Source organism: Seriola dumerili, unplaced genomic scaffold, assembly GCF_002260705.1.
Source record: "Seriola dumerili isolate Sdu_G_001 unplaced genomic scaffold, Sdu_1.0 BDQW01000003.1, whole genome shotgun sequence".
Taxonomy (NCBI): Eukaryota; Metazoa; Chordata; class Actinopteri; order Carangiformes; family Carangidae; genus Seriola; species Seriola dumerili.
The window spans coordinates 1,174,352-1,201,994 of NW_019174258.1; the positions used below are offsets into that span (position 1 = coordinate 1,174,352).

Here is a 27,643-nt window from a genome sequence, read left to right on the forward strand (position 1 = left end):
ATGGCGCCTTTCACAAGGAAAATATATCAGCGTTTGCTGTTCATTGTCGTTTTTCTTCCAATATCAGGTAAGGAGCATTTTCATTGACTTTTTGTGAAAGAGTGAAAACACTAATTGAATGTCGGGTACATCACTGTGACTGTCCGTCATGTTTGTCTGTGGGATCTTTAACAGGAGCTGACCGTCGGTCTGTAACGTTACGTTTAACTTGTGTAGCTCCTCTGTAACTTAACGGTTGACGGTTAGATTGTCCGAAAGCTACCGAGAAGCAACAAGCCAACATTTAACTATCACCCAGCCGCAAGAGGAATAAACCAGAAAGAGCCTGACCTGAATAACCTGTTTCGACATTTACATTAATAACTCTAATAAATAAACCTGAAGTTAAATTATTAATTTAAACGACACAAAGGGCTAAATGTGACTAAACTGTCCTGTTTTCGCTAATTCAACCGTCAGTCCTCCTAGAAACTTAGCCGGTTTTTCTTCGAACGTTCACCGTCAGCCGTTGTATATAAAAGTTAGTCAGGTTCTAATGTTTTTCAGCAGTGGTTTCACTCACCTCCTTTCATTCTTCATTTTAACCAACTCTAACTCTATTAAAAGATCTTTGTTAACTTTATGGCCAACTATTTAAGTGCAACACTGTTCTAACCTACAACTAAATATAAAGAGATAGTATTAACGATATTAAAAGTGCTGCTAGTGAGGTATTTTTGATAAAGGTCATATTGATGTTTGAAGTGAGTAGTTAGAGCAGAGCAGGCAAGAGTAAGGTGAGTAAAGAGAGTAAAGTATTTTGCTACAGTGTGATTTGGTGATCTTCTAACCAGATTCATACAATTACAGCAGCGTGTCTGTCCAACGAAAACAATCTAATGCATTACCAATACAAAATCAATACATATATCAAACATATAGCTGATGTAGGAGATAAGTGACTCAGGAAAGATGCAGGCTTCATGCATGCCCCCCTCCTTTGATCTGTGAGAAAATCCTTGTTGTAAGATGAAAATATTTGCATAGTTGCAGGTTGTAATGTAATGGCTTTGAAGTAGAAGTGAAGAACCTGCAACATGTTATGTTCTGATATATTACATTATAGCCTTTTAGGAAGGACACACTCTCCAATCAGTCCTCAAAGGTCACATTGTAGAGTTCATGCTGAGAGTTGGGTAATAGGTTTCTCTGTAGACTACAGGGACTAATAGGATCAACTGTTTCACCTTGAGCTAGTGACTTTATGAGCCATAAGTAATTGGATTAAAGTGGAGCAGAAAGACTTTATAAAGCTACAATGTGATTACTGTACAGGACAGTAGACCTGCTGGCACACCTCCAAGCCTCTCAAATGTGATACTTCACTTTAGTAGGACGCTTTAATCCGTGTCACACTTGTATCCATCTGACACTGTGAAAACTGATAATATCCACCTACAGGATATTGAGCTACAGCCTCCAATATGTGTAATTTTCAGAAAAAAAAGCATGCAGTGTAAGTGTAAGTAAATGCTTTAAACTCTTTATTGAACTCCTGGCAGTGCCCTGCTCCTCTGCCCTGACAGAAGGGCCCCCATACAGATAACCACCTTCATTTCTCATGTCCTCCTCTGTCTGTTTTCCCCTCTCTTTCTGCAGGTGTTTTATGCTTTAGTGAGTTATTTTTCATCAAGGAGCCCCGTGATGTCACTGTCATGCGAAAAGAAGCTGTTATTTTGGACTGTCAGGCGCATGGAGAGGCACCCATTGATGTCAGATGGCTCAAGAATGGAGTGAAAGTGGTGGAGAATGAACGGGTGTACCTGCTCTCCAATGGCTCCCTTTATATTTCCGAAGTGGAGAGCAGAAGAGGAGACAAATCAGATGAAGGGTTCTATCAGTGCCTCGCTCAGAACAAGTATGGAGCAATCCTGAGCCAGAAAGCCCGTCTTACAATCGCAAGTGAGTATCATGCTGGAATCACATTGGAAATGTTATAGTGTGGAAGAAGTTAAATCTCTGTAGTGTTGCATGAATGCATGAATCATGCAAAGAGATTTAAACATATAAACATCACTGTTCATTTTATGTATTTGCCTTTTTTTGTTGCTCAGTGTTGCATTCAGTGCAGCTTTGGAAGTGTTAGCAGGAAGAGGGACAAAGTCTTCAAAGTTGGAGCCCAAAAGAAATACTGTTTGGAAGGGGAATATGCCCATTGGTGTGTTAATGAAGGAGCAGGAGATTTGAAAGGTTAGGAGCTGTCCAGGATACCGGCTCTGCAATGCTAAAGAGCAGATGACCCCTATTCACAGGCCAGGGCTTTCATGTTATTGCACCCTGATCGCTTGAGGAATTGTTCTTTTGGAATGCTTTCTCCTCCAGCACTGTGCGAGTTGGCCTCGTATTTTAAAGGGGGAGTAGAGAAGCTTCAGGCAGTGTTAGTCTTTTGGGTCATTATATCCCCTCCTCCTACCCCACAGGCCATGCATCTTGTTGTGAACACTTTTTCAGAATCTATGTTAACCCTTTTACCATGCATGCAATGCATTCCCATCTGTACTAAAACATGCATTTTTAACATTCCAAGCAAAATTTTGAAATTTAATTTTACATTAATTTTAATGACGCAGAAATGAGCTGTTTTGCTTGCCCTGGGTTTATAATCCTTGTTTCAATTTATTTCCATGGTGGAAGATTGTTTTACTTTAAAGTCCATTCCTCCTGCAGTGTGATGCTGATGTTGAGAAGATCCAAGTAGTTGTTGAAATGTGTAACTGTTGACACTCTGAAGATTAACTTAGATGATTTGCTTTATGTAAAATCTATTAATGAACGTTGGGTTACTTAAACTTTATGGACAAATTGAGTGCAGTTAGTGTGAGTTACATAACAACTGGTGATTTTCTTGAAGTTGTACCTGCATGCGATTCACTGTGGTAGACATCCCAGTCGTAACTCAAATATCTTCTGGTACTTAAAAGTATATGTAGTTTTATTAATTAATTGAGTAGTTTACCTGCTTTATAGAAGTTAAGAGGTGATAAAGGCTGCCTGTAAGCTTTACTAGTCTGTTTTAAAATGGCACTTAGACATGCTTGAGGGTCTATCTGGAAGCTCATAAAATTTGCACATACCTGAGAAATGCTCAGTTGAAGGACACAGAGGTAGCAGTGGGGGTTGTTGCGAGTGGTGTGCACACACACATACGTGCACACACACAAATGTGAATTGTCGTTTCCCAGTACCACTGCCTTGCCCTGAGAGTCTGAATGACCAAACTTTATTGCAGGCCTTACCAGGTCAGTAGGGGCTGGAGGCTTTGCACGTAATTGTTTTCTGCCTCACTACTCTGGTGAAAGAGTGAAAAGCTTTTCACTCTAACCGTTTTTGTCCACATTACCCCCCAGTGCTACGTAAGAAAAGGGTTTCTTTGGTGGCCGTTATTTGCCCTGGTGTCAGTGGACGAAACAGCTGGACCTGTTGACCACAGCAAGGCTAATTACATTAATTGTTAAAGTTAAAGAACAGAGGTTGATTCCAAGTTTACATTTCGACTGAAATGTCAGGGTTGCAGTCCTCATGAAACAGCATGATTCTCTTGTATGACCTGCCTGTTGCATCAAAGTCTGCTCAGAGATGTTGGCAATGAGTGTGTCATCTATTTTAAGTTTTTAAGTGGAGAAAGACTGTACATGAAATTGAGTTTATTATGAACATATTCACTGTCACTGTGTCCTGAGGTCTTCTGTCAGGCCCCAGTACCTCCTTTCCCAGGCCATAGAGAGATACCTCTCATCAGCTATGGCACCACTTTCTTCCATATAGTTTAGTTCTTCATAAGATGTGAGTAAAGGTAATGATTGAAGCATGTTTTATACCTGAAGTGCAAGAATCGTACCACTTGTGAGCTTTTCGACCCTATGCTCATATGTTGAAGCTGTGGACCTCCTAGTTCTTCTTTGAGGAATGTGATGGTGATGGAGGGTAACCTGAAACAGTGGGTTGCTAAAGCGCAAAGTTGAGAGGGGATTTAGCCCTGATGAAAAGGTATGTGACACATGAGCCTCATCATGTGACTTTTGTCAATAGACTTGAGATTGATGGGGATTTCAGTAGAGAGATTGCCTCCTGAGTTGGCTCTATTTTTTTTCTCCTTGCATCACGTGACCACACGTACATGAGGCAAATGAGGCATGAGCAAAATGTCAGATTTATTTAGAACTTTCACAGGTATGGTTCAATTGTCGCCCACAAGTTGGTGTAAATTTGTGAATTAGGTGGTGAGAATTTCTCAGAGATGTCAGCATTGCAGTCAGGTTAGTGTCAGACATGTTGATAGGTTAAAAAAAGATATTTGAAAGAGCTGTTGCAGTTCAATTAAAAGGTTTATCTTACCTCACTGCGAGGTCTCAGCCCCCAGCCCTTTCCTGTCATCCTGTGTCCGCCGCATAGTGTCGAAGAAACACTGACTTTTAATGTGAAACTGGTTTATTCTGGGCTTTTACTGGTTATGCTCACCGGGTCTGTTTGATTTGGAGAGGAAGAGACCTCTGGATAATTCAGCTCCCAGTTAAAAACTCCTGAACGACACTGAAGGAATCCAAACTGGGAGAAGCTGATGGTAATGGTGGTGCAGATAACAACTCCCATGATCCCAGGTTACTTCACAGCATCACCACATGCCAGCTTTATTTATTGTTTTGATTGAAACACCCCTAGTGGCAGAAGTTACATACTATGCGTTTAGTGAGACAGCTCAAAGCCTGGAGTCTTGTTTTTCTCCTCTGCTGGACACGAAAGGTTACCATGGTTCCCCTGAACGGCAGGCCTAGAGGTCAAAGGTTTCTTTAGATTGTTCAATAGATGGAGGGCAGTGAGACAGTCTAGTTTTATCAGTTGCCACAACAGTCATCAGTGGTTCTACTTTTGTTTTCATGAACATCTTTCTCTGTTTAATTTGGCGTATTAACACAAATTTAATTTAAATTAAAGTTTTATTTATCTGGCATCAACTTATTTTTCTAATATACCACAACAAAGGATAAAAGTGTTGTTAAAAACAGAATGTAGCTATTTACAGATTGACTTCTTTAACTCCATGTTCTGACCTGGAGATTAAAGACAATGAAGCCACTGTCTGTGGTGAGTGGAGGGTTGCTGATGAATGATTGGAAAACTTTGTAGCAGAGATAAGAGATTGGAGGAGGGGATGAATGCTCCTTCCAACACCACTCCCCCACCACCATGTCAGTGCTTTGAGAGGTCACGCTGCTCATGGGAATAGTTCTTTGTTTAGCCTGGCCAGTGGTCACTTGACTATCCTGCAGCCTGTGTGGAGAAGCAGCACATCTGCCAACCAGCTAGTGATTGATTTTTGGGCTCTTTCAGCTTTGCATTCTTCTCCTTCCTGCTTATCAGCCCTTATTTAGGGCTTTTATTAATCTTCAGTGGGGTCATTTAAGGTTTTAAAGGACTCATCACTCAATTGAATAGCGGTGTCTTTCAGTTGGAGTTGTGGAATGAATAAATGTAAAATAAACTTATTTGGATATTACATACAGGGCACTCTAGTTCACAGGAATAGGACCCATGAGAGGGGTACATGTAAAACTTCAGAGGCTTGTTTCAGTAAGTCAGTGAAGGTTTTTCATGGACCTCCTGATGCTGAAGGCCATCAATTTAACATGCTGCCTGAAGGATCTGGAGAGGATGATCAATTTTAATGTCTACCCTAAAAGATGGGAGCCTGGGGGGTGGGTTGGGCTGGGGATGGTTGGGGGGGCATCATTGCCATCCACATAGCTGAGGAGCTGAACACAAACTGCTTCTGTCATCCACAATGTTGAAGCTATGTCTAGGTGAATATAGTGTCATTGGCAACATTGATGACAACTTTTCTGCTCATTAGAAATTTGAAGAAGGACTTTGGATGTGGGTATTTTTTTTAATTATTCATCTTCAGTGGAAAACAATTTGTCTTATTCCATAATAATACCCTACATTTGGATTTCGCAAGAAAGCACCTACAGTTTCATAAAAATAACCTGTTCCAGCAGTTCAGGGTCACTGAGATTGTATCTGACACAGCACGTTCCCTTACCTGAATAAGAACTACATATTTTGATTATGATATAGAAAGTGCATATTGTTGAGACGTGTAAGATTTGCTTTGGTGAAAACCACTATGACAGGTATGTCTGTGTTTGATGTTGTTTTTTAAATTGAAAGCAGGAACAAGTGTTGTCACGATTAAGAAGACCAAACAAAAAAAAAAAAAGTTTGTTGGAGGTCTTTTTAATATCCCTTTTTAAGTTTAGAATGGAAAAAAACATATAGGTATATATAGGTGCTCTGGCTGAGAAACTGATCACAGTAACCAGAGGAGAGAGGGCTGAACTAATTCCTGGTATGTGTAAGGGAGCCTTTGTTTGGGCCTGACCTGTCCACTGACCTTTAGTTTGTTGAGGTGCTGGCTTCAGCAGGCCCATCTGTTGCAAGCTGAAGGGAAGAAAACACAGTTTTGCTTTTCAGGTTCAGTTTGGACCATAGGGAGAACATACTGTAATAAACCAAGATGGCATATGGACAGGCTCATGTTTGTATCTCCAACTTTGAATTTGGAACTCTGGACAATCCTCTTACTTTAAGTCAGGCACGCAGTTAGTTTTAACATTGTGATTCAACACGGCACAACTTTTGCGTATTAAACTTATGCTGATTTTAAAAGAGAAAAAAGACTCCTGTGCTGAGGCAGCTTTTAAATTCATCGTAATATTTTAGCTGTGGTGTAATGTCTTGCAGCAGCTGGACTACATGTGTTGTTGTATTTGTTGTAGTAGCAGCTACTGGCAGATGTCATTGATACAGCAGAAAAGGATATTATTACAAAACAGCATTTAAAAACTTTCGCAGCTGGAGAGTGATGTGAGAGATTGTTAGGCAGTTTGCGGAACAGCAGTGCTCATTTTGTGTGGCCATGCACGGCTCTGCCTGAGTTGGGTGCTAGCCAGGATTTGTGGAGGTCAGAGGTCAGAGGTTAGATTGCTGGGAAGGGCAGATGGTCAGAACTGTTTCTTCATGCTTTTGGGGAATAGGCAGAGGTATTTACTCTGAGTCTGAGTTTGCCAAAATGCTATGGCAAACAAGACCAACGGTTTCATACTTATATATTTTGATATAGTAAAGGAATTGGAAAACACATACTTTCTGTGAAAGTTAAAAAGACTTTCCTTTACTAACACACAGAATAGATGGCCAAATGAGTAAATACATATAATTAAAGTGAATCACAAAGAGCTTGATGTGTTTGCTTTGATTATTTCAGCTGCTCATTAGATGCTCCTCGGCAAACATCATCGCACAAAGCAGAAGGTCAGCCTCCCATTTTTCAATTGGGAGTGCTCTGTCCAATGCCCGACAAACCCTTGCAGTTATAGATTTTCCACCTTGTCTTAGTAGTTTATCAATAATTAATGATTATCCTGCTGTTTGTCAATCCAGCATCATTTGACTGAATGGAAAGGCAAAGTAGGGAGGCAGAGGATCAGTGAAGCACATCTCTCATGCCCTGCAGTCATATCACTTCAGGACACTAATGGCATTTTTGTAAAAGTCTGCGTTAAAATGGGGAGGGGGAGGGGCCTCTATTCACTTCTGTCTTCACATCAAACACCCACAGTGGAGCTAAGAGTGCTAACTGCTCAGAGTAAATTTGATTGAATGTGACCATGGTGAAAAGAGCTGATCATAACAAAAGTTTGTCCAACAAGAACAATATTAAACACATAGACAGGATTTCCCTTAATACTTTGGAGAAAAAGTAATAAAAGTCATAATTCACTGAATGTCAGTCAGAGCTCTACTGCTGTTTCACACCAGAACACCTGGCAACATTGTCTACACACAGTCATCCATAATGGCCCTGATAGACACTACTGTGTATTTATGACAGGGATTTTCTCGGAAGCAAAGGTTACCACGGCATCGTGTTGAATCTCTCTGTGGAAAAATATACGGATAAGGATGTTCATATCCAATTCAGTACAAAGATTTAGAGTTGGCAATGTGCAAGTTATAGACAAAGTTTATGTTTGTTTCATGTTGAATTGCTCAGGAAATAGTCAATTAGGTTTTCTTTTATCCACATTGAAGTGTTACACATATATATCTCTATTTGTTGGTTGCATACAGCATATTCAAAAAATTGAAGCAGAACAGAAGCATTTTGGATGGTTTTTGATGTTTTTCTTACAGACGTACAGTAGTGTTAATTTGATACCCTGCTTCCTGCTCCTTTCTGTTTCTTCTTTGAGTGCTGATGACTCACTGCAGCAGAGGAAACTCTGGCTGTGAGCACAGAGGCTAAAGAGCATCACAGTGTGTTTGTTTATCCATTACTTAAGAGGTGATAGTTTCATCCTGAAAGCAGGCATCTTGAAACAGGCCTTCTGAAATTAGAAATAATTTGGTCGAATACAAAGTTATCAACAAACTTTATTTTTTCTATTGATTTGTCCATATCTGTTCCTGAATGATTTGATGTATTTGTGGTAATGAATTTTATGTTAGCATGCTGTGATTCTCAGTGTTTTGTTTTTTTTGGTGCTGTCAGTATTTGCTCTCTATCAGAACGGCAGTGCAATTGATTTCTTTTAACAAATGATTGATCTCAGGCTTCTGCAGCTTTTTTAGCACAGAGGGGGATGGGACAGCAGTGTGTGACCTTAATGGCTTTTAGGACTTTTATGGCCCAAGAGGAACCACTGTCAAAGGGGGCATTTATTCACAAAAAGAGCTAAAACAACTTAAATCATTATAAAATGCATACACTTCTGTTGACTGTTTGGTTCACTCTAAAAGACTTTATTGTAATTCACGTCGGGCCTCATTTACTTGCTGCTCAGCTGGTGGCTGACAACAGCTCCGTTTCAGGGAAACCCTATCCACGCAGGATGTAGCTGTTCCACTCCAATCATCACCTTCCTGCAACACTCAGTAGGTCTGCAGCTTTAGGTAATAGGGATCTCTGTTTTCTGATGTCCACTGGATCTGACTGAGATGAATGGATGTTTGAAATAGATCAATATGTTTGGAAAGGGGGGGGCAATTCAGAAATAGCATCTGTAAAAAGAGATTTTATACCAATATTTTTTTTTTTTTTTTAAATCTATCTTTATATTGATAATGATTCGAATCCTTAATTATATTTCTTGCTGATTTAAGAGCTTCTTCCTAAACCTGACTTTGTGGGCAGTTTGGTAGGGCTTCTTACTGATTTCATTGTTGGCTTGGACTTCATGCCATGAAAATGCTGTAGTATTATGTTAAAGCACGGTTTGAGACAACAAATGGAGTGAAATGCAACACCGGCTTTCCCAACAAAGAAACACCTCAAGGCAAAGGAGTTTCCTTTGACATTATCTTTAAAAAAACAACATGTTAGGGATAAAAACATGAACACTCTCTTGGTTGTAGGGAAGAATTACCTACAAACTTAATGTGTTAGTAGAAGCTGTATATCTGGGCCAATACTCCCCTTATTGCTTTTTGACAAATGTTCAACCTCAGTATGGTGTTGAAAAGGTGTTAACATGTTAATTAGTTTTATTAATTGATTAATCATTTAATCTATGAATAAAAGCCTAATACAATCACACAGAGCCCAAGTTGTTAAATGACTTATTTTGTCTGACCAACTGTCCAATCCAAATATACACAGTTTACAATGATGTATGACCAAGAAAAGACAGGGAGTAAATTCTCGCAATTGAGAAGCTGTAATCAGCAAATGTTTGACATTTTTGCTTGAGAAATGAGTGAAGCGATTAATCACTTATCTAAATAGTTGCCAACAACTATTTAGCCAACCAAATAATCAATGAATTGACTAATTGTGTCAGTTCTACATGTGTTTATTGGGATTTATTGGGAGACAGTATAGCGCCACACTATTAGATAGAAAAAAGGCTTTTTACAAATGTATTCCAGTTTGTCAAACATTTCTGCATACATAAGAATTCTTTAATTTAAATGGTCTGTTTTGTTGTTCTGTTTTGCTGCAGGTATCTTCTCTTTTGCAATCCAGCCGACATCCATAGTGGTAACTGAAGGCTCAGTCGCCAGGTTTTCCTGCAAAATCAGTGCCCACCCTCCTCCCATAATCACTTGGGAGCTCAATCGAGTCACATTACCCCTCACCACTGAAAGGTATGCACTCTGTCGTTTTCATTTTAACTTCACGGTATTCATTTTTTATAGTCTTACTCTTCAGCAGATTTTTTTCAAAGCCGGACATGAAAAAAAATTCTGTAACCACTCTTAGCCATCATCAGTCATATTTGATGCGTAATAGCTCAATATTGTAAGTGATAAAGGCTGCATCTATCATCCAGAATCACAGTCCTGCCCAGTGGTGTCCTTCAGATACATGGAGTGCAGCGAGCGGATGCTGGAAATTACCGATGCATCGCCACCAACATTGCCAGTCGCCGCCGAAGCACGGAGGCCACCCTCACTGTCACCCCAGGTATGACACCTAGCTCTCTTTTGATAAATGTATTCTATAAAGGGCATCAGTAGACAGTTTGGTAGTCTATCACAAAGGAGAAATTGTGTTTCATGAATATGATTACCTAAATCTAGGCAAAGGGAATATGTGATGGGATGAGTGTTGTATAATTTATTTTATGAGAGAATTTTTGAAAGGTATAACCATATTAAATAAAGATCATGTTGAATCTACAAAACCATATGCACTAAAGCTGTTCCTCTTTCCTCCCTGTCTTTCTCTCTCTCTGCAGCTCCCAGCCCCCAGCTTCCCCAGAGGCCACGCATCATCGCTGGGCCACAGAACATTTCAGTGTCGCTGCACCAGAGTGCCATCCTGGAGTGCATGGCCACAGGCAAACCCCGACCCATCATCTCCTGGAGCCGAGCGGACAGCAAGTCCATTGATGTTTACAACACCAAAGTGTTGGGAAATGGCAACCTCATTATCACAGACATCAAGCCTCAGCATGGAGGAGTCTATATGTGCAGAGCCACCACTCCTGGCACACGAAACTACACTGTTGCCTCAGCCAATGTCACTGTTTTAGGTAGAGATATTCAGTATACAGAAGTTTGGCTTTGATAATTGATAATTCAAAAGTTTCATATATGTATATATTTCTCACTGATGTTGTTCTTCCAAAGCACCACCCTCCTTGGTGGAGTGGCCGGAAAGCCTGACGCGTCCCCGTGCTGGCACTGCCCGCTTTGTGTGCCAAGCTGAAGGAGTTCCAACACCTCAAATCACTTGGCTCAAGAACGGAGAGAAAGTTCACTCCAATGGTCGAATCAAGATGTACAACAGGTATCTCTCTCTCCATTTAAAGGATGAATCCTGTGATCAAATAAATTCCTTTTCTGAGATGTCAAATGTATTTGCTTTGCATGCACAGAGATAATGAACAGGAACTCTAACTCCTTTAAGCATGAGACACTATTGAGGCACTTATTTAACAGTCATTGTTGACCAATTGAAAACAATCTGAATAAATAATTCACTACTTTCCCTGTAGTAGAAAGGAAACTGAATAATTTAAAGCAGTGCAAATGGGGTTTTAGTTGGTTTCCTTATAATGTGCTCCCTTTTCGACTTCCATTGCTTGCTAAAGTTAATTATAGAATGACTACACAGGAGCCTCAGGATGATGCCATCTGCATATATACTCATCATCTGTGTTTATGCGTGTCATTCAGCAAACTGGTGATCAACCAGATCATCCCTGAGGACGATGCCATCTATCAGTGCCAGGCAGAGAACGAGCAAGGATCAGTCATATCCATGGCGAGGCTCATTGTGGTGATGTCAGAGGACCGGCCAAGTGCACCCAGGAATATCCAAGCTGACACAGTGTCGAGCTCTGCCATCCTCCTGGCCTGGGAGAGGCCTCTGTATAACTCAGATAAAGTTATTGCTTACTCAGTGCACTACATGAAGGCTGAAGGTGAGTCATCTGTAAACAAACAAGGAAGCATTTTTGCACCACAAGGACAAAAAGGGAGGAAGGAAACTGTTCATACATTAAGACATTTAACGTTTATGATCTTTACAGCTTCAGGAAACAGCAGTTCAGGATTTTAGATTTTGCCTTTTACAGATGTCATGTCTTAGCTTGTACTTCTAATGTGCTGTAGTGTTATGTAAGAGCAAGGTTTGAAACAACAAATGGAGCAAAATACAAAACTGGCTTTCACAACAAAGAAACACTTCAAGGGAAAAGAAAACATGAATACTCTCTTGGGTGTAGGGAAGAATTCCTTACAAATTTTGTAAAACTTAATACGTTAAGACATTTTATTTTCATGATCTTTATAGCCTCAAGCAACAGCAATTCAGGAACTAAAATGTTGCCTCTTCCTGTCTACAAAGTATAATGTCAGAGCTAACCATGTGTTGTCAATGCTATGTTGGTGGGCAAAGGTAAAAAAAAAATGGAGCACTCCTCCTAAATGAAGTAGAACAACGGCTTTTTCTGGACAAACGGGAGTTAGTCATCTATAGACCATAGCCCTGGAGTTTCAAGATGCAGGGTCCCTTCCTTTTGGCTGATAAAATGCAGGATGCAGACAGAACTATTCACAAAAAGCACAACGGTTGCAGTGTGGCAGCAGAAAAGCCTGGAAGCCTTTCAGCTTTCCTGGGAACTCTTGCTGCTGAGAGAGAAGAGTCACATTCAAACAATACAACATTTCAGAAAAAACTTGAGCTTGTTCATTCAAGCACTGCACTTAATTATAATGCCACTGACTTCCATTGGGGGGGTGGGACATACAGAATTCACCTAGTAAAAAAGAAACACCTGCTGGATTTTGTTGGGGATAAGGAGGTCAAAATAAAAGGAACAAGCTGAACAAATTCTGTCTGTTTTATTCTTGAATAACTCGAATCTTTCAAGGATTTTCTGCACTTGATTTAGATTTAGTGACACAATCTCCTTGGCTGTTCATTGACATTGACAGAGTATCACATTGTCAGCTCTGCACCTGAGGTTGCAGACAGAGAGGCTTGGCACTAAATGGAGGCTCTAACGAAAGGAAGAACTAATTAGTCTGTGTGATGGAGTGTCCAAAAGAGTGCATTGTGTGAGGGCAGTGGGAGATTGTGAATTAGACAGGAACGCAGACTTTGTTAGACTTTTGAGGGAGGCTTACTGACGCATTCAGACTGTGGAGAATGCTTTTTTGTTTACTTTCAAGTACCTTGTTTACCAGGTCAAAAATCACACCAGGTAGTTTTTTTCCTCCTCGGGGTACAAAAACATCTTTTGTGTGACATGGAGATGAATGTCAGTTTGTTTCACCAAATGGCTGTGTTTCAGAATAAGATAAAGTATATGGACCATCGTCTTATTTTGTTATTAACATGATAAGAATGGATACAAACTGTATCTCCACAGGTGGTAAGACTGTGCACTTATTCATTTATGAAAACACAGAGACTAAAAGGTGTGCTATATAGCAACAACATAAGCCTTTGCCAGATTTTTACACGTTTTTTGTTGACTGCATAATGGGTAGGATTATGTGATCCCTGTTTATGTTTTTACATTACAAAACCTGAAATGTTGCTTAAATATGCTGTAATTTATCTAAATGAATGTGTAAAATTCAAATACAAAAAATTGTTTTATCACAAGACAGGACAATTTCCTTTTTAGAAGAAAAATAGCTTCTCATCCAGAAGTACTATTCACTTGATTGACATTGATAAGAAGTTGTAATTATTTCAATTCTTTTTACAATGTTGTCATTCGTCCAGGATTGAACAATGAGGAATATCAAGTTGTCATTGGAAACGATACAACTCGCTACATTATTGATGACCTCGAGCCAGCTCGCAACTACACCTTCTATGTTGTTGCCTACATGCCCATGGGAGCCAGTCGTATGTCGGACCACGTGTTCCAGCACACGCTCGAAGATGGTGAGGCATAGACGAGATCATAGACAATAAAGTCGATCCCACAGTAAATATGAAATCAAAAAATGGGGAGGGAGTGGAGTAATTGACCTTCTAAGTCTGTTAGACTCTGTTATTCCAGTGGGACCTCAGAGACTGTTTGTTTATGAGATATTTCAACTGCAGTGAATTAGCTTTGTTGTTGACATAAGAAACAATCAAATCATTTGTATGCAGAGTGTGTGTGTGTGTGTGTGTGTGTGTGTGTGTGTGTGTGTGTGTGTGTGTGTGTGTGTGTGTGTGTGTGTGTGTGTGTGTGTGTGTGTGTGTCTCTATGTTTCTATGTACACTGTATATATTTGAGCCATATACGATGTATGTATATATATATATATATCGATATCTGTATGTCCCATGCCCCTGGAGTGTTTTTGAACTCCTGGCAAACCTCATTTGTTCATAGTCTTGGCCTGTGGGTCAAAGGCTGCCATGTGTTTGTTCTATATGACTGAAATTATTAAATGATATTACATAGACATCAATGTCAGTTTACGTTCAGGTGGAATGAAATCCTGTATCATTTTATATTGCAATATCACAATACTATACATTTCCTGGAAAATAGATTGAAAAGCTGTTTGTGGATTAAATAACCACACAGGAATGTCTGTTTTGGCTACTCTGTCAAATTCAATACTTGATAGGTCAAGGTAATTTTTCATATTGATTCAAATATGCCATCAAATAGTGTTGCTCATGGATTTCCAACACCGCCCATAATGGCCTAATACAACAAGACATATTCATGGAACTGGTAGGGTATAGGTATAAGTCATTGACAAAATGATATTCACTTTTTATAGCTTCTCATCGCTAAGCCCTTGTTTGTATCTTCCTCTTCTCCTCACGACTGGCAGTATGTTACAAATCTGACATTTTTCATGTATTAACTCTATCTCACCAATCTGGTGGGTCGTCATCTTAGTTTTACTGCATGATTAAGGATTTCTTTCAGTCTTAACCTTCCTGTTTTGTTTGTCCACAGTTCCCATCCGCGCCCCTGAGCTCAGCCTCACCAGCCATAGCCCCACAGACATCCAGGTTTCTTGGCAGCCTCTCCCAGACAAGCTGAGTCGCGGCCGAGTGTCTGGCTATCGTTTGTCCTATCGCACCAGTGCTGAGAGTACAGTCTCACAGATAGAGCTACCTGGAGAGAAGACAAATCATCTCCTGGAAGACCTGCAGCCTGACACCATCTACCTTTTGCGTATTGTTGCTGCCACCAGTGTAGGGTGGGGTGAGCAGTCTGCCTGGACGTCTCACCGCACTCCGAAGGCATCCAGTGCTCGAGGTACAACATTAGGAAGAGTTGTCTTCATGATTTCTGAAATTGCAGTGTGTAACTACAAATATGAAATCAAAATTTTGTGATTTTAAGAATTTCAAATGTGCAGGCACATTGAAAAATTATTAACATCTACACATAAAGGAAGTTGACACAAAAAGCAGAATTATCACTGAACTCTACCATGGGTCAGAGCAAAGAGGAGCGCTTGCTCTAATAATCTTGTTAAGGCATTGCGTTTGTTACTCTGTGACCTTTGCTCTCCACTGTCAGTAACACTGGAAGGGTTTCAGTCATGGGTCATAAAGGGAGCGACTCAGGCCTCCGGGTGGGAAAGAGTATATGGCTGTTTAGAGCTACATCTGAAGCTTTGAGACGGGAGGAGGGGAGGATTCGTTTTTCCTTCCCATTTCTATTTCCCCCTGTCTCCAGTTTAAACTCACACAGGAATCTTCTGTTGGTAAACTTCATTGTCCTCATTCCTTAAATAAAAATGTGTGAAATCACTCCCTTGACTGTTAGTGTGGTTGTCTTTGGTCTGTACTGAGTGTGAAACAGCTGGTGAGGCATCAGATGGTAGTTTCACTTTTCAAAGAAAAAGCTGGCCAGGAACCTCCTCTGTCCATCACATAAACACTTGAAACAGCCTAGAAGACAGTTTCCAGTTTTCTAAGAACAAGGATTGTCTTTGATGTCTTGTTTGCTTTAAACAAAATTCAGGGAATATTAAGATAGTTTGCTGTGGCACAGTAGGAAAATGGAAAGCATGTCAGCAGCACGATTTATTTTCACTCACAGAGTAATATTTTGATCACATGGATGTTTATCTAGAGTGTTTTTGTAATCATGAAACTGAAAAGACTCAGGATTGTAAATCCATCAAAATGTTTTTCTTAATCTTTTCTCTACAGTTCCTCTGGCTCCCGAGCTACATTTGGAGCCTTTAAACTGCACCACTATTTTGGTGTCCTGGAAGTTGGCACCCAGAAACTCAGCTGGTGTGCAAGGCTACAGACTTTTTTACCATGAGGAGAGCCAGCCTGAGAACGCCCCGGTTCAGCTGCGTGCTTCAGATAATAGACACACCATTGGAGGCCTTGGTGAGTTTTGTTTTACCTCATTTGAGTAACCTCCTACCCTTGTGGTATGCAGGACATTCTACATATCATTTTCATGGTTTTCTCGTGAAAACCGTCACTCAGCAACACACAACAGAGGCTTCATATTAACAACACAAGTTTCTGATCTCATGAAATTTTGAGGCAAGACTTTTCCGAAGGTTTTTAATTGAAACCTGCATGTTTTAACAGTCAATTAAATTAATCAAGTTCAAAAGGTCTTTAGTGTATTAGTTCATGGTGGACAAATGTGGTTAAAAGCAGCAGCATCAATTGACATTCAAGCTTATGAGGGATGAATTGGCTTAATTCTTGTCATGTGTCGAGCAGAGATTCACGAAGCGTGGAACAGAACAGCACCACATCCCACTTCCATGACCTCCCAACCTCTGTTAGGGGTTCTAGTGTGTGTGTGTGTGTGTCTTTTCAGCAGCTGCTGGTGGAGTTTGGGGCATATCACAGCTCTTCTGGCCTTTAGGTCAGATTCATTTTGGCTTTTTTGTTTGAGAGAGGAGAGGGGGCTCAGGCCAATGCAGTGGACAACTGACCATCTGTGGCCAAAGGGGGTCAACCAGGTGGTCAGCAGCTGACTTGTAAATCAGGAAGCTCAATGCTAGAACAGGATCAGAAAGAGAGAAAGAAAGACGAGGAGGAACTATAAATTACTATAGGTGTTAACTCTAACTCCTGCAGGCATTTAGTTAGTTAGATATTTAGTTCAATGGTTTAAGCAGTACTAGGATCAGTGCTGAGCCACAATGCACCTACTATGAAACCAACAACTCCTATTTCTACTAATAATGCTGACACTAATTATAATCAGTTTTTTATTCATTAAATTTACTCCATATTATTTAATTTTATTGGCATAATGGTCGTATTGATGTGTATAATGTGGAGGAGCCTTAGCAGTTCTTAAAAGTCACCTTAATGTTTTTTTTTTTTTGAAAGCTTCTTGCTTAATCAGATCACTCTGAATATTGAATAAATGTGGGAAGAGGAGGAAGCTGCAATCACAGCTGATGATAAATATTAAGGTAATCAGCAAGATTAGCATCAAACCTCAAAAATAAAGCTTTAGCTGAATAAAAAGAATGATCTTTTTGTTCCTCTTTGATAAAGGAGCTTTGCAGGGCAGTGTTTTGAAGAGAGGAAAGCTGTTTTGTGGAGGCTGATTTACTATGTGTTTTATGACTGCTTTGAGCAGTGTTCCTGGAGGAGCATTGACATCAAAGACTCTCATTGTGTTTGGCTTTGAGAGCCACAAAGATAGTTTATTAGCCAAGACTTTAAGGAAATGCAGCTTTCACCAACTGAGTTGTACACCAAACAATGAGCTTGTCTTGTGAGCTCACTATCTTGCAGCTCTGAGATTTCATTCTCATGAATTAGCTGCAGCACTGTGTTTGAGGAGAGAGGTGCAAAGTGAAGCATCTGACCTGTGTGGCAACACATCCTGCAGCAGAGAAAGCCCTGCTGTGCTGTGAGGAATCTGACTAAATGGTTTTGGTTTTTTACCAATTATTACTTCCTTCTTCAAGACATTACTTTTTGACATTATTATAGCTGCACCATTAATTGAAGGCAATAAAATCTATTGATGTAGCACAATTCATATAAGAGGCAATTGCACTTTAAATTTAGATTTTAAAAGGAACTGAAAGCAAACTCTTAAAAACTGAATACAAGAAATTTAAACAGGTATACAAATTTAGAGGCAATCCTGATATAAATCCATGCTAAATGCTAAAAGCTAATCTGATAGGTGTCTGTTGTACTGTAACAGTGGCATGGCATTAGTGAGCAGAACAAGGTAACCCTGTGAGGATATTTTCACAGATTTTTTAAATTTCTGTTCATGCATAAGAAAATATTGCATAGGAAAATATTTTGGTCTTCCCTCCTACTATGAGAGAACATTACACTTTTCTGTTTTTGACAAATTACTTCTGAGGTATTATTTGCAATATTTTTAACTGTATGTTGAAAATATGAAGCAACGGATGTCCCACATTCACTCAGTCTACATTTCGTGTCCTCAAGACTACCAAATGCTGAATGTTGATTTTTCTCAGCAGGTGATCTTTGCAAATTAAATCTGTTTGTACTGTAAATGGCATGCCCTATAATTGCTGATATGTTGTACACAGCAGCCATCCCTTTTTTGCCAATAACATTGATTTCTGAACTATCAGCTGTGGCAAAACTGGATACTGTTGATTCAGCTCTGTGTATAGCTGCAGAAGGACATGCTCTGAGCTGGCAGTTAAATTATCACTTCTGATGATCCAAATGATTGAAAGCACACCCTGAGAGACAGGAATGTGTGTGAGGGGCTCCAGTTGGGTATAAATGACACAGAGATGTGACCTTCCCTTGCATGTGTATTCTCTGCATGGCCCATGAGAAGAACATGTTGTCATAGTCGAGGTTTAAATACCTCTCATACCTGTTGGCACCAGGCAGAGCAGTGTGAACAACTGTAGATTTATCTACAGTTGTGCTGACGACATTTTAAAAGGTCATTTTTGCTTAACTTGTGTGTGTGTGTGTGTGTGTGTGTGTGTGTGTGTGTGTGTGTGTGTGTGTGTGTGTGTGTGTGTCTGTGTGTGTCTGTGTGTGTTGATTTGTGTGACTAAGGGCAAAAGAGAGAGAGAGGGGGAGGAGAGAGAGAGATGATAGATGCTGGTGTGAGGGTTCATACAGGAGTTGACATTTATGGCCCCTGTTCAGGCCTGGTTTGCTGCAGCCTGGGGGGCCTTTTGCAAGGCTGAACAAAACCTCAGAGGCCAACAGGATCTGCATTTTGGATGTAAAAAAAAAGGGGTCACCACAAATGGCTCAAATATGCCTTTTAATACCAACAGCATTATTTATGGGAATAAGGCTATGTGAGATTTATCTCAGTTGGAAGGACAGGAAATGTCTTCACTCAAGGAATAGCATCTAAAGCAGAATGCAGCAGTCTAAGAATATAATGTGTCCTAATGCATTTATGTTTTGTAACTTTATTTCCAATGCTATAACAATTATCTGATTAATTGACAATTAATTGGCAGCAATTTTGATGGTCAATTAATCATTTCAGTCAAACCAAAAATGCCAAATATTAGTATTTCCAGATTCTTAAATGTGAGGATGTGCTGCTGTTGTCTGTTTTATATCATTGTAAAATCAATATAATTTTGTTTGGGACTGGAGGATAAGAAAAGACATTAACGTTAACTTAGGCTCTGAGAATTCTAAGTCTCTTTAAAGTAGTGTATGTTCTGGATGGATAAGTAATATTCTGGTTGTTTCTGGTTGTTTCTCATTTTGCTGTTGTTTGTGTACACCACAGGAGCTTCAGGTGTCTGCTTCACTGTGGGTGAAAAACAAACTTGTCCACTGAGTTGTCTCTTATCAGGACACTGTGTCACCACCTACTAAGTGGCATTTTATTTTGACTCTTGGTGTTTCCCTGTTTTTCCACTCACTTCCTCTGCTTGACCCTCCCCCTTTAGAGAGAGCCCTGCAACCCCTCCTTTTGCAGGATTTAGCTTGCCAAGATTCCATGTCAAAGGTCGTGGCCCAGATGTCACAGCTTCCCCCCTCACAGAGCTCGTCTCTCGCATAATTACGGCAGACCCATTGTATTGTGGGGCTGTGTAGAGGTGCATAGTACATGCCTGCTCCTCTTTAGAGGTGGACAGGCTTAACACACTGCGCAGAAACTTTGGATAACAAGGTGCACTTTGTACAAAATTTGCCGACCTTGTGGTTTTATTTATCTGTTGCAAAGAAGATGTAAACAAAAAGTTCCTTGTTTCCGTGCTGATCATCTCTCTGGTCATGGTAAACATTTATCTAAAGAATTCTGCCAGCAGCTCATGATTAGTGTGTTAGTATTTTGCTTACTCTTAACTGTCATTGCAAAGAGATGTTTAGATGCAGGCAATGAGAATCCATATGCAGAAAAAGAGGCTCATCTCATATTCTACACCCATGACCCCAGATTCTTTTAGTTTTATCTCAGCCTGACCTGCTGGCCTGGGTCTGGCTCCAGTGAAACTCCTCAGGGCTGCATGGGGGTGGAAGTAGCTCAACTTAACCCCCCCCCCCCCCCCCCCCCAAACTTCTCTAACCTCCATGGACACAGATTCATCTCCTGTGGTCTCCCTCTTCTCTCGACCCCCTAAATGTCTCATACTTCACTAGAAGTTGGTTTGTTTTCTGCAGGACAGATCGAATTATGATACTAGTAATAGGCTCAAGATAGACTTGTGTTAATTTGTTCATGTTTGAGCTATATTTCTGTAAGTGTTCCCATAACCAACATGTCTGCAAAAATTGTGCCGGACTGACATCTATAGTCCAGCATTTTGCCAGTTAACAGTTAATATTCACTGACTAAGCAGAAACAGTTGAGAAGTAACACTCATAATAACTTTTAATGAAACACTGTAACAAGAATGGAAGGTGGTACCACTGACACCTATTTAAAATTCTCTGACTGACTAACTTTCACATCAGAAAATACATTACTTGTTACATGTTGTCAAGACAATATGCTTATTTTACTGGCTGTAAGAGTCGGCAGATATGATTCACAATATTGATATTGCATGCAACATTTAAATTGGACCCTGATCATTATTCTTTTAAGGGTAAAAGGGACATTTGGTCAGATGGCTTTTGTTCAGGAGGGTCTTCAGGGTCACTGAGGCCTGCAACTGCTGTTGACCATCAGCAATGTCCTTCCCAGGGGATTTTGTCCGTCGATTTAACCCCCAGATTGTGGACCTAAATAGGAGTGGCCACTGACCACTAAACAGCAGGCCGGACTGGGCCTGGAGAAAGGTCCTTTTTATTTGCACTGAAAAGACTCAGTGACAGGGTGATGGATAGTAGAGCTCTTGTGTTCTGCTGCCCTGAGTGCTGCAGAAACTGACCAAAGGACTCACGACGCTGAGCATCTGTCACACTGCCTCACCTCTCGTTCCCACCACATCATCAAACTAAAAAAACCTCGCTGACCCCACACCTACACAGTCCAGCTCGCCCTCATGTAGCACCCCTGCTTCCTGTTGGCTGTAGGAATCACATTGTCATCTGGCACCGTGTTACAACCTGTGTTGAATTATTACACCGAATTCAGAGTGATGGTGAGAATAAATCTCTATGCAAGTTACCTGAAGTCCAGATTCTGAGAGTCCACATAGACTGATGTATTTGGAAGCATGAAGTTTGACTTGTTTGTGTTTCATATTTTTACGATGCGATTTATTTATACATTTTGGTTTCTCTCTTTTTCTTAATGAAGACCCAAGGAAGAAGTACCACGTTAAACTTCTGGCTTACAATTTCATCGGAGATGGCTACCAGGCTGACCAGACTATCAGCACCCCTGGATGTGTCTGTAAGTCCCACAATATACTTGAAAAGAAGGTTCTTCAGTGTGCCTGCATCATGATGGTGTCACTTGTATTTGCTATAAATACCATTATTCTCGATGTTTCTCAGCTGTTCGAGATCGCCTTGTGCCCCCTCCACCACCTCCACACAATGTGTACACCAAGACTAACAGTTCAACTGCCGTGTTTTTGCACTGGGGCCGACCAGCCTTCACCTCCAGCCATGCGATCAACTACACCGTCCGCTGCAACCCAGTGGGCCTGCAGAACGCCTCCCTCGTGCTCTACCTGCAGACGTGAGAATTTCTTCTTAATACATGGCTAATATTCATTTAAAGCAGCATTAATCTGTTCTCTTGGCCACCTGATGGCAGAACACATAGAGCTGAACATCACTTATATGTTTGATATATTATGGCCTAATAAAGTTATGTTTAATATGTTAGCCTATCTATAGCCTATTGTTAATTGTTTCTGGTCACCTGATGAACTTTTATATTGAATAGTGCATCTTAAATAAACTTATGGAGGCTATTGTTTCCTGTCTGGAGAGGATGGTGTCAGGGAAAGTGAAACTAGATGTATAACACATGCAGCTGTGTGTTTTGTATGGCTAACTGCATAATGGCTTGATGCTCATGCTATGTATGAGACCTTATCTTAACACAATGTTCTGTTATTGACAGTAATGTGACATTTCAGCAGTAGTTCATTATGACAGCCAAATCACATCACCTGAAGTGTTTCTTTACAACAAACACTTGTTGGGGGCTAAGTTTGCAGGTCACCAGTATCTCTATGTTGTCTCCCCACTCTCACTGCCAGCACAGCTCCATATCGCCATCTGTTGGCCATTATTGAAGGGGCAGTTCACCCCAAAACCCAAGTAAATGTAAGATGAGCAGAGGAAAGTCACAAGTGGCCTCATCGTAATATTTTAAAACAGACATGTCTGCTGAAGTTTCTTTGGTCTAAATGCCTAAATTAAGTGCATTTTATCAGTATGACCTGCACAATCAGCATCTCTAAACCTCAGCAAATCACACTGAACAAACAGACATGTCCTTAAGTCGTCCGTTATGTCTATTCTGCAGGAGTGAGCAGAGCCTCCTGGTGCGGGATCTGGAGCCAAACACCAAGTATGAATTTGCTATTCGTCTTCACATTGATCAGCTGTCCAGCCCCTGGAGCCCTGTGGTCTATCAGAGCACTTTCCCTGAAGGTGAGCACAAAAACATTTTAATATAATTTACTGTATATACTCTATATGAAGTGTACCAAACAGTAAGACATTTTTAATGTGATTAAGAGATGTTGCACTACACATGGTGATGCTGTTTTGTGAGGAAAATTTATTTTAAAATGATTTTTTCATTTGTTGTTTGCATGAACACGTTAAAGTCCAGAGTTATGAAAAGACACCCTCTGTTTTAGTGTTCATGGTATTTTTATTTGACCTTATTCTTTTCATCCATCCACACACAGCTCCCATGATACCCCCTTCCAACGTGAAAGTGACTTTGATTGAGGAGGACACTGCGCTGGTTTCATGGAAACCCCCAGATGAACCCGACGTAGCTGTCACACACTACACGATCCTGTACGCCTCCAGAAATGAATGGATAGCTGGGGAATGGCAAGTGCTGCAAAGAGAAGGTAAGGAGGAGAGTGGAAAGAAAAGTATAGGGAAAGAGGTTATACAGATGTGCAGGGGAGAGGACACACAAAGACTCTCTCCTGTCAAAGACAAAAGGTCCATTGGAAACTAGTAATTCATCGTCCAGTCCATGTCTCTGTTCATTGTGATCTCTGAATGGTGCCAGGACAGGTCGTGCTCACTCCAGTTTGGTGTTTTGACCCTTTCCACACAAAGTCCTCAGGTTCCCATCACCAGTTCAGCAGTATCCAATGCATTTAGTTCTCTCTTTTCAGTTGTTGATCAGTCTGTTTGCATATGTTCCAGTGTTAATCAAAAATACAGATTAATGCAGCTTTACACTCAAACTCGCAGGCACACGCTAGATTTTAGAGTTTGTACGTTTTCTGTGCTGCTATTAGAAGCAGAATCCTCTGTCTCTGTAGCATCTTTGCCAGAATTGTATGTGCTGAATTAGTTTTCATCATGGAAAAACTTCATGTTGTTTTTAGGTGCTCTGTAAACATATTGTGTCTATAACTATGTCAGGGGGGGTTTCTGTGAAATTGTCTGTAGAAAAAAATGTATTGCAAGAGTTACACAGTTATCTGGGAGCAACTGTCTTTAAATTAATGCTTAGAATAGACCAATTATAATTTATATAGTATAATCAGTGGGAATTGTGTCAAACATATAGACAGGCTCACAGAGATTTAAACTGTAAGTATTAATTATAATGTCACAGAAAAATTATTCATGTTTGATATGATTAAAGCAAGTTATGGTAGAGAGGTTTGAAAATGAACACCCTACATCAGTCAAACAATGTTTTGCCACCAACCCAAAATAAAGTAAGAAGTCTTGGTAAAGGAAACATTTTTCTCTTAAACAAGAATTAGTAATTAAAGTTTTCTTTGTATCTGGTTTGTGAGACAGCAATGGATTTTTTAAGAGTAGATAACCCCAGAAACACAAAAAAAGACACAGAACTGTTCCTCTGTCTCTGGGGAAGGGATCAAAAGTGGAGCTGCTCACAAAGCCCCTCCAGCTTAGCCCAGCCCCCTATCACCTCAAACTGAACACCCAACCCCCTTCAGTAGCTGCTGGGACCCTGGTGGTTTTGAGACTGGGTGATACTGGATAAGGGAATGTGTATGGCCCTGATCCCCTGACCCCACCCCAAGCAGCTCCCACATAGCACCTTTGTTTTTTGTTTTTTATGTTTCACTGCATCACAAAGTCTGAAACTGAACGATGGTCAGACTGAAAAAGTCAAGAAAAAGACAGCAACATATTAGATGAACAGAACTGTGTAGTTATTCAAAATGATCTCTACCATCAGGCTCCTTTGGACAGAGCCAGGTTAGCTGTTTACTCCTATTTCCAGTCTTTTTGCTAAACTAAGATAATTTGGTGCTGGCTGCAGCTTCATATTTAATGTACAGTCGTGAGAGTCGTATCAATCTTCTCATCTAACTCTCAGCAAGAAAGCAAATAAAATTTGCACAACAAAAATATTGAACGACTGCTTCAAGTGTTACCACTAAATGCAGTTAAATACCCAACTGTAGTATGTGATAAAAAAACTTTGTGATCTTAAACACTAGCAGATAATCCCCAACTCAGGCCCTCATTAGGATCTTTCATCCCAGCTATGCACTACACTACCTCAGAGTGGAGCCAAAAACATCTGAACATGAGTAATCAGATGTCATTAAAAAAACTAAATCATATTGTGTAAATTATTTATGAGTTTTAGATATGTAACTACTGATTTCATAACGTGTCTATGTGATCCCTGACGGATTGAATTTTGAATTTTTTTTTTTTTTAAAGAAATACTTTTAACTCATGACTGAAGCTTTTAACCACATCACACACAGTCTCCATCAGTTGATTATCACATGACCTAAGTATGTTATGGAAGTATGGATGTGGTTGAAAGATCCACACAAAGCTAGTGATTGGACCTAGACATAAGTTTTTTTTTTTTGTTTTTTTTTTTTTAAAATCAAAGCACTATTTTGGACAAAAACGTACTTTTACCTTCTTAAATTCTTCCGATATCATTTCCACATCTTCAAGATCGGTTTCATGAATGAAAGGGCTAGATGTATTAACTGGTCAATCCATCTTGATGAAAAAACACCTGTAGATAAGGTTAAGAAGATGAAAGCCCTGCTTCAACAATATAGTCACAATGTGCAGTTAAACACCAGAGTTAAATCTCACCAACAGGGACTATCACCATGGCACTGCTGGAGAACCTGAGGCCTGGTCAGGTTTACTTGGTGAAAATTTCTGCATCCAACGACATGGGTGATGGGCCTTTCTCTCACACACTGGAGCTGACAGTACAGCCAGATCTCTCATCCGACCCCCGGCACTCCACAGGTCAGTGCCATCGACATTGTTCTCACAGAATCACTTGATATCTTATGATAAGAGTCCTTTTGAAGTTCCCTTTTGAAACTGAAACATTGTGATCACAAGTTATACCATAATCCGACAATGTTGCCTTCATCCTTCACAGCCTTATCTGATGGTTTCTACCACCTGGACCAAAAATCAATGACAGGGATCACTGTGGGGGTGTGCATTGCTTTCATCTGCATCATCATTTGTGCCTTCATCATCGTCTGCCGAGGGAAAAACAGGTATGTCTGAATACAGCAAAAGCCCAGTTTCCTTGAGTATCCTCTGTCTATAGTAACGTCATATTTGTTTCCCTCCAGGAAATTTTCAGCTGTTAAAACATACACAGAAGGAGTGAGTGCCTCTCCCTTGGCTGCAGGACAACTGGGCTCTGACGGACAAGCTGAGAATGCTGATGTGGCTGTACCAATGATGAGTCAAAACCATTTCATCGATTCCAAGGTACGTAACACTTATTACAGCGTGTAACTCTCTAAATTCCATTGAACTGACGATTTTTCAGGCCTGGAAAATGTTTGGACATTTGTTAAATATTAAAAAAACTTGAAGTAATCAGAAAGACATGAAATGTAGTAAAGCCATTGGAATATGTAAAACTTTTAATCGTATAAATTTTATGGTTTGTTCTGGATATTGCTTGTACCTATTTATACTGAATTTTTTTTTTTCACTTTTTAGGGTGGAACAAACCTCATTATCAATTCTCTCGGTCCTGTTCAGGCCAGTGCTGAAAAGAAAAAGAAATGGTTTTCCTTCAGCAATAATGTGAAAAAGGACAGTAAAGCATTGCAGGTAAGACTAAGAATGATGAGTCCTGTCTGTGAAATTGTGTTGAGTTGAGTCTCAGGTTGCATAAAAATTTGAAAACAAAATTGCAGACCCAAACGTCACCCTCAGGTTGTTGGAGGTTGTGCTCCACCTGGGACTAAGAACTGCATGGCTCAATTCAGGCCAAGAAGGCACTCATGCCCCTCAGGCGCTCCTTCATATGTGCTAATTATGAATCCACTGTAAGGAGGATATGGAGTTTGTTGAGCAGGTTTTTTATCTTGAAAACTTTAATCTAAGAGCAATAAATTGAAGAGGAAACACATTTGGTGAGTAGTAAACGTACAGCTTTCAGAACCTGTATTACAGACTATAAACATCAGAATTAGTTTTATAATGGCTTCCAAAGCTCCCACTAGTAACAGGTTTGCTTATGACGTTGAGACACCTCACGGCTATCTGTAAAACTTGGCCATAAACACTCAGATAACTGGAGGAACACTTTCTCTGTGCTGCAGAATATGAGGCATGGCACTGCGTCCTACCAGCCAGGCACCACAGTGCTGACCTATGAGGAGGAGTTGTCTGTTTCTCCAGACCAGCGCACCCCTCTGCAGGCTCTGCTCGGGTGTCCTGGCGACACAGAGGGATCTTCTAGCAGCGAGGGCAGCCATGCAACTGGTGACTCAGGTCGTTACTCTCATGACGAAACGGAGATGACCAACCTGTCATCTGGTGCCAGCAGCCGTCCGCCGTCTCTGACAGCGGAGGACAGCAGCGGCTCGGACTGCAGCGACCCTGTTGAAGAGCTGCACGAGCTGTCGGAGGAGAGTCAGACTGACCAGGAGTTAAAGGAGTCAGTTGAGAAAGGCTGCTGTCATCATGAAACCCAGGGCAGTTCTCAGTCTGCACTCTCTCTAAGTGTGTAAGTGTGCGATGTGAGCGTGTGTGTGTGTGTGTGTGTGTGTGTGTGTGTGTGTGTGTGTGTGGTGATGTGGACGTGAAGGCAGTGGTATACAGAAC

The 27,643-nt window shown here is 40.5% G+C and overlaps 1 protein-coding gene across 1 annotated transcript; it reads left to right on the top strand.

The window, feature by feature from the left end:
• Positions 1–27,549, top strand: prtg (protogenin). The gene is made up of 19 exons (XM_022741580.1): positions 1–67; positions 1,639–1,941; positions 10,041–10,185; positions 10,371–10,504; positions 10,779–11,075; positions 11,173–11,332; positions 11,722–11,969; positions 13,784–13,948; positions 14,970–15,275; positions 16,181–16,369; positions 21,690–21,785; positions 21,890–22,076; positions 22,875–23,002; positions 23,266–23,436; positions 25,655–25,828; positions 25,950–26,073; positions 26,152–26,293; positions 26,531–26,644; positions 27,139–27,549. Exons 1-19 carry the CDS (start codon positions 1–3, stop codon positions 27,547–27,549), a joined length of 3,561 nt encoding a protein of 1,186 aa, XP_022597301.1.
• Positions 27,550–27,643: the final 94 nt, after the last annotated feature.

What these genes read in the sequence shown, in the direction of transcription:
- prtg (XM_022741580.1), top strand. Translation starts at nt 1, where the DNA reads ATGGCGCCTTTCACAAGGAAAATATATCAGCGTTTGCTGTTCATTGTC. An exon ending in GCACTACATGAAGGCTGAAG is followed by an intron (nt 11,970 to 13,783) that starts GTGAGTCATCTG and finishes TCATTCGTCCAG; the next exon opens with GATTGAACAATGAGGAATAT. An exon ending in AGGACAGTAAAGCATTGCAG is followed by an intron (nt 26,645 to 27,138) that starts GTAAGACTAAGA and finishes TCTGTGCTGCAG; the next exon opens with AATATGAGGCATGGCACTGC.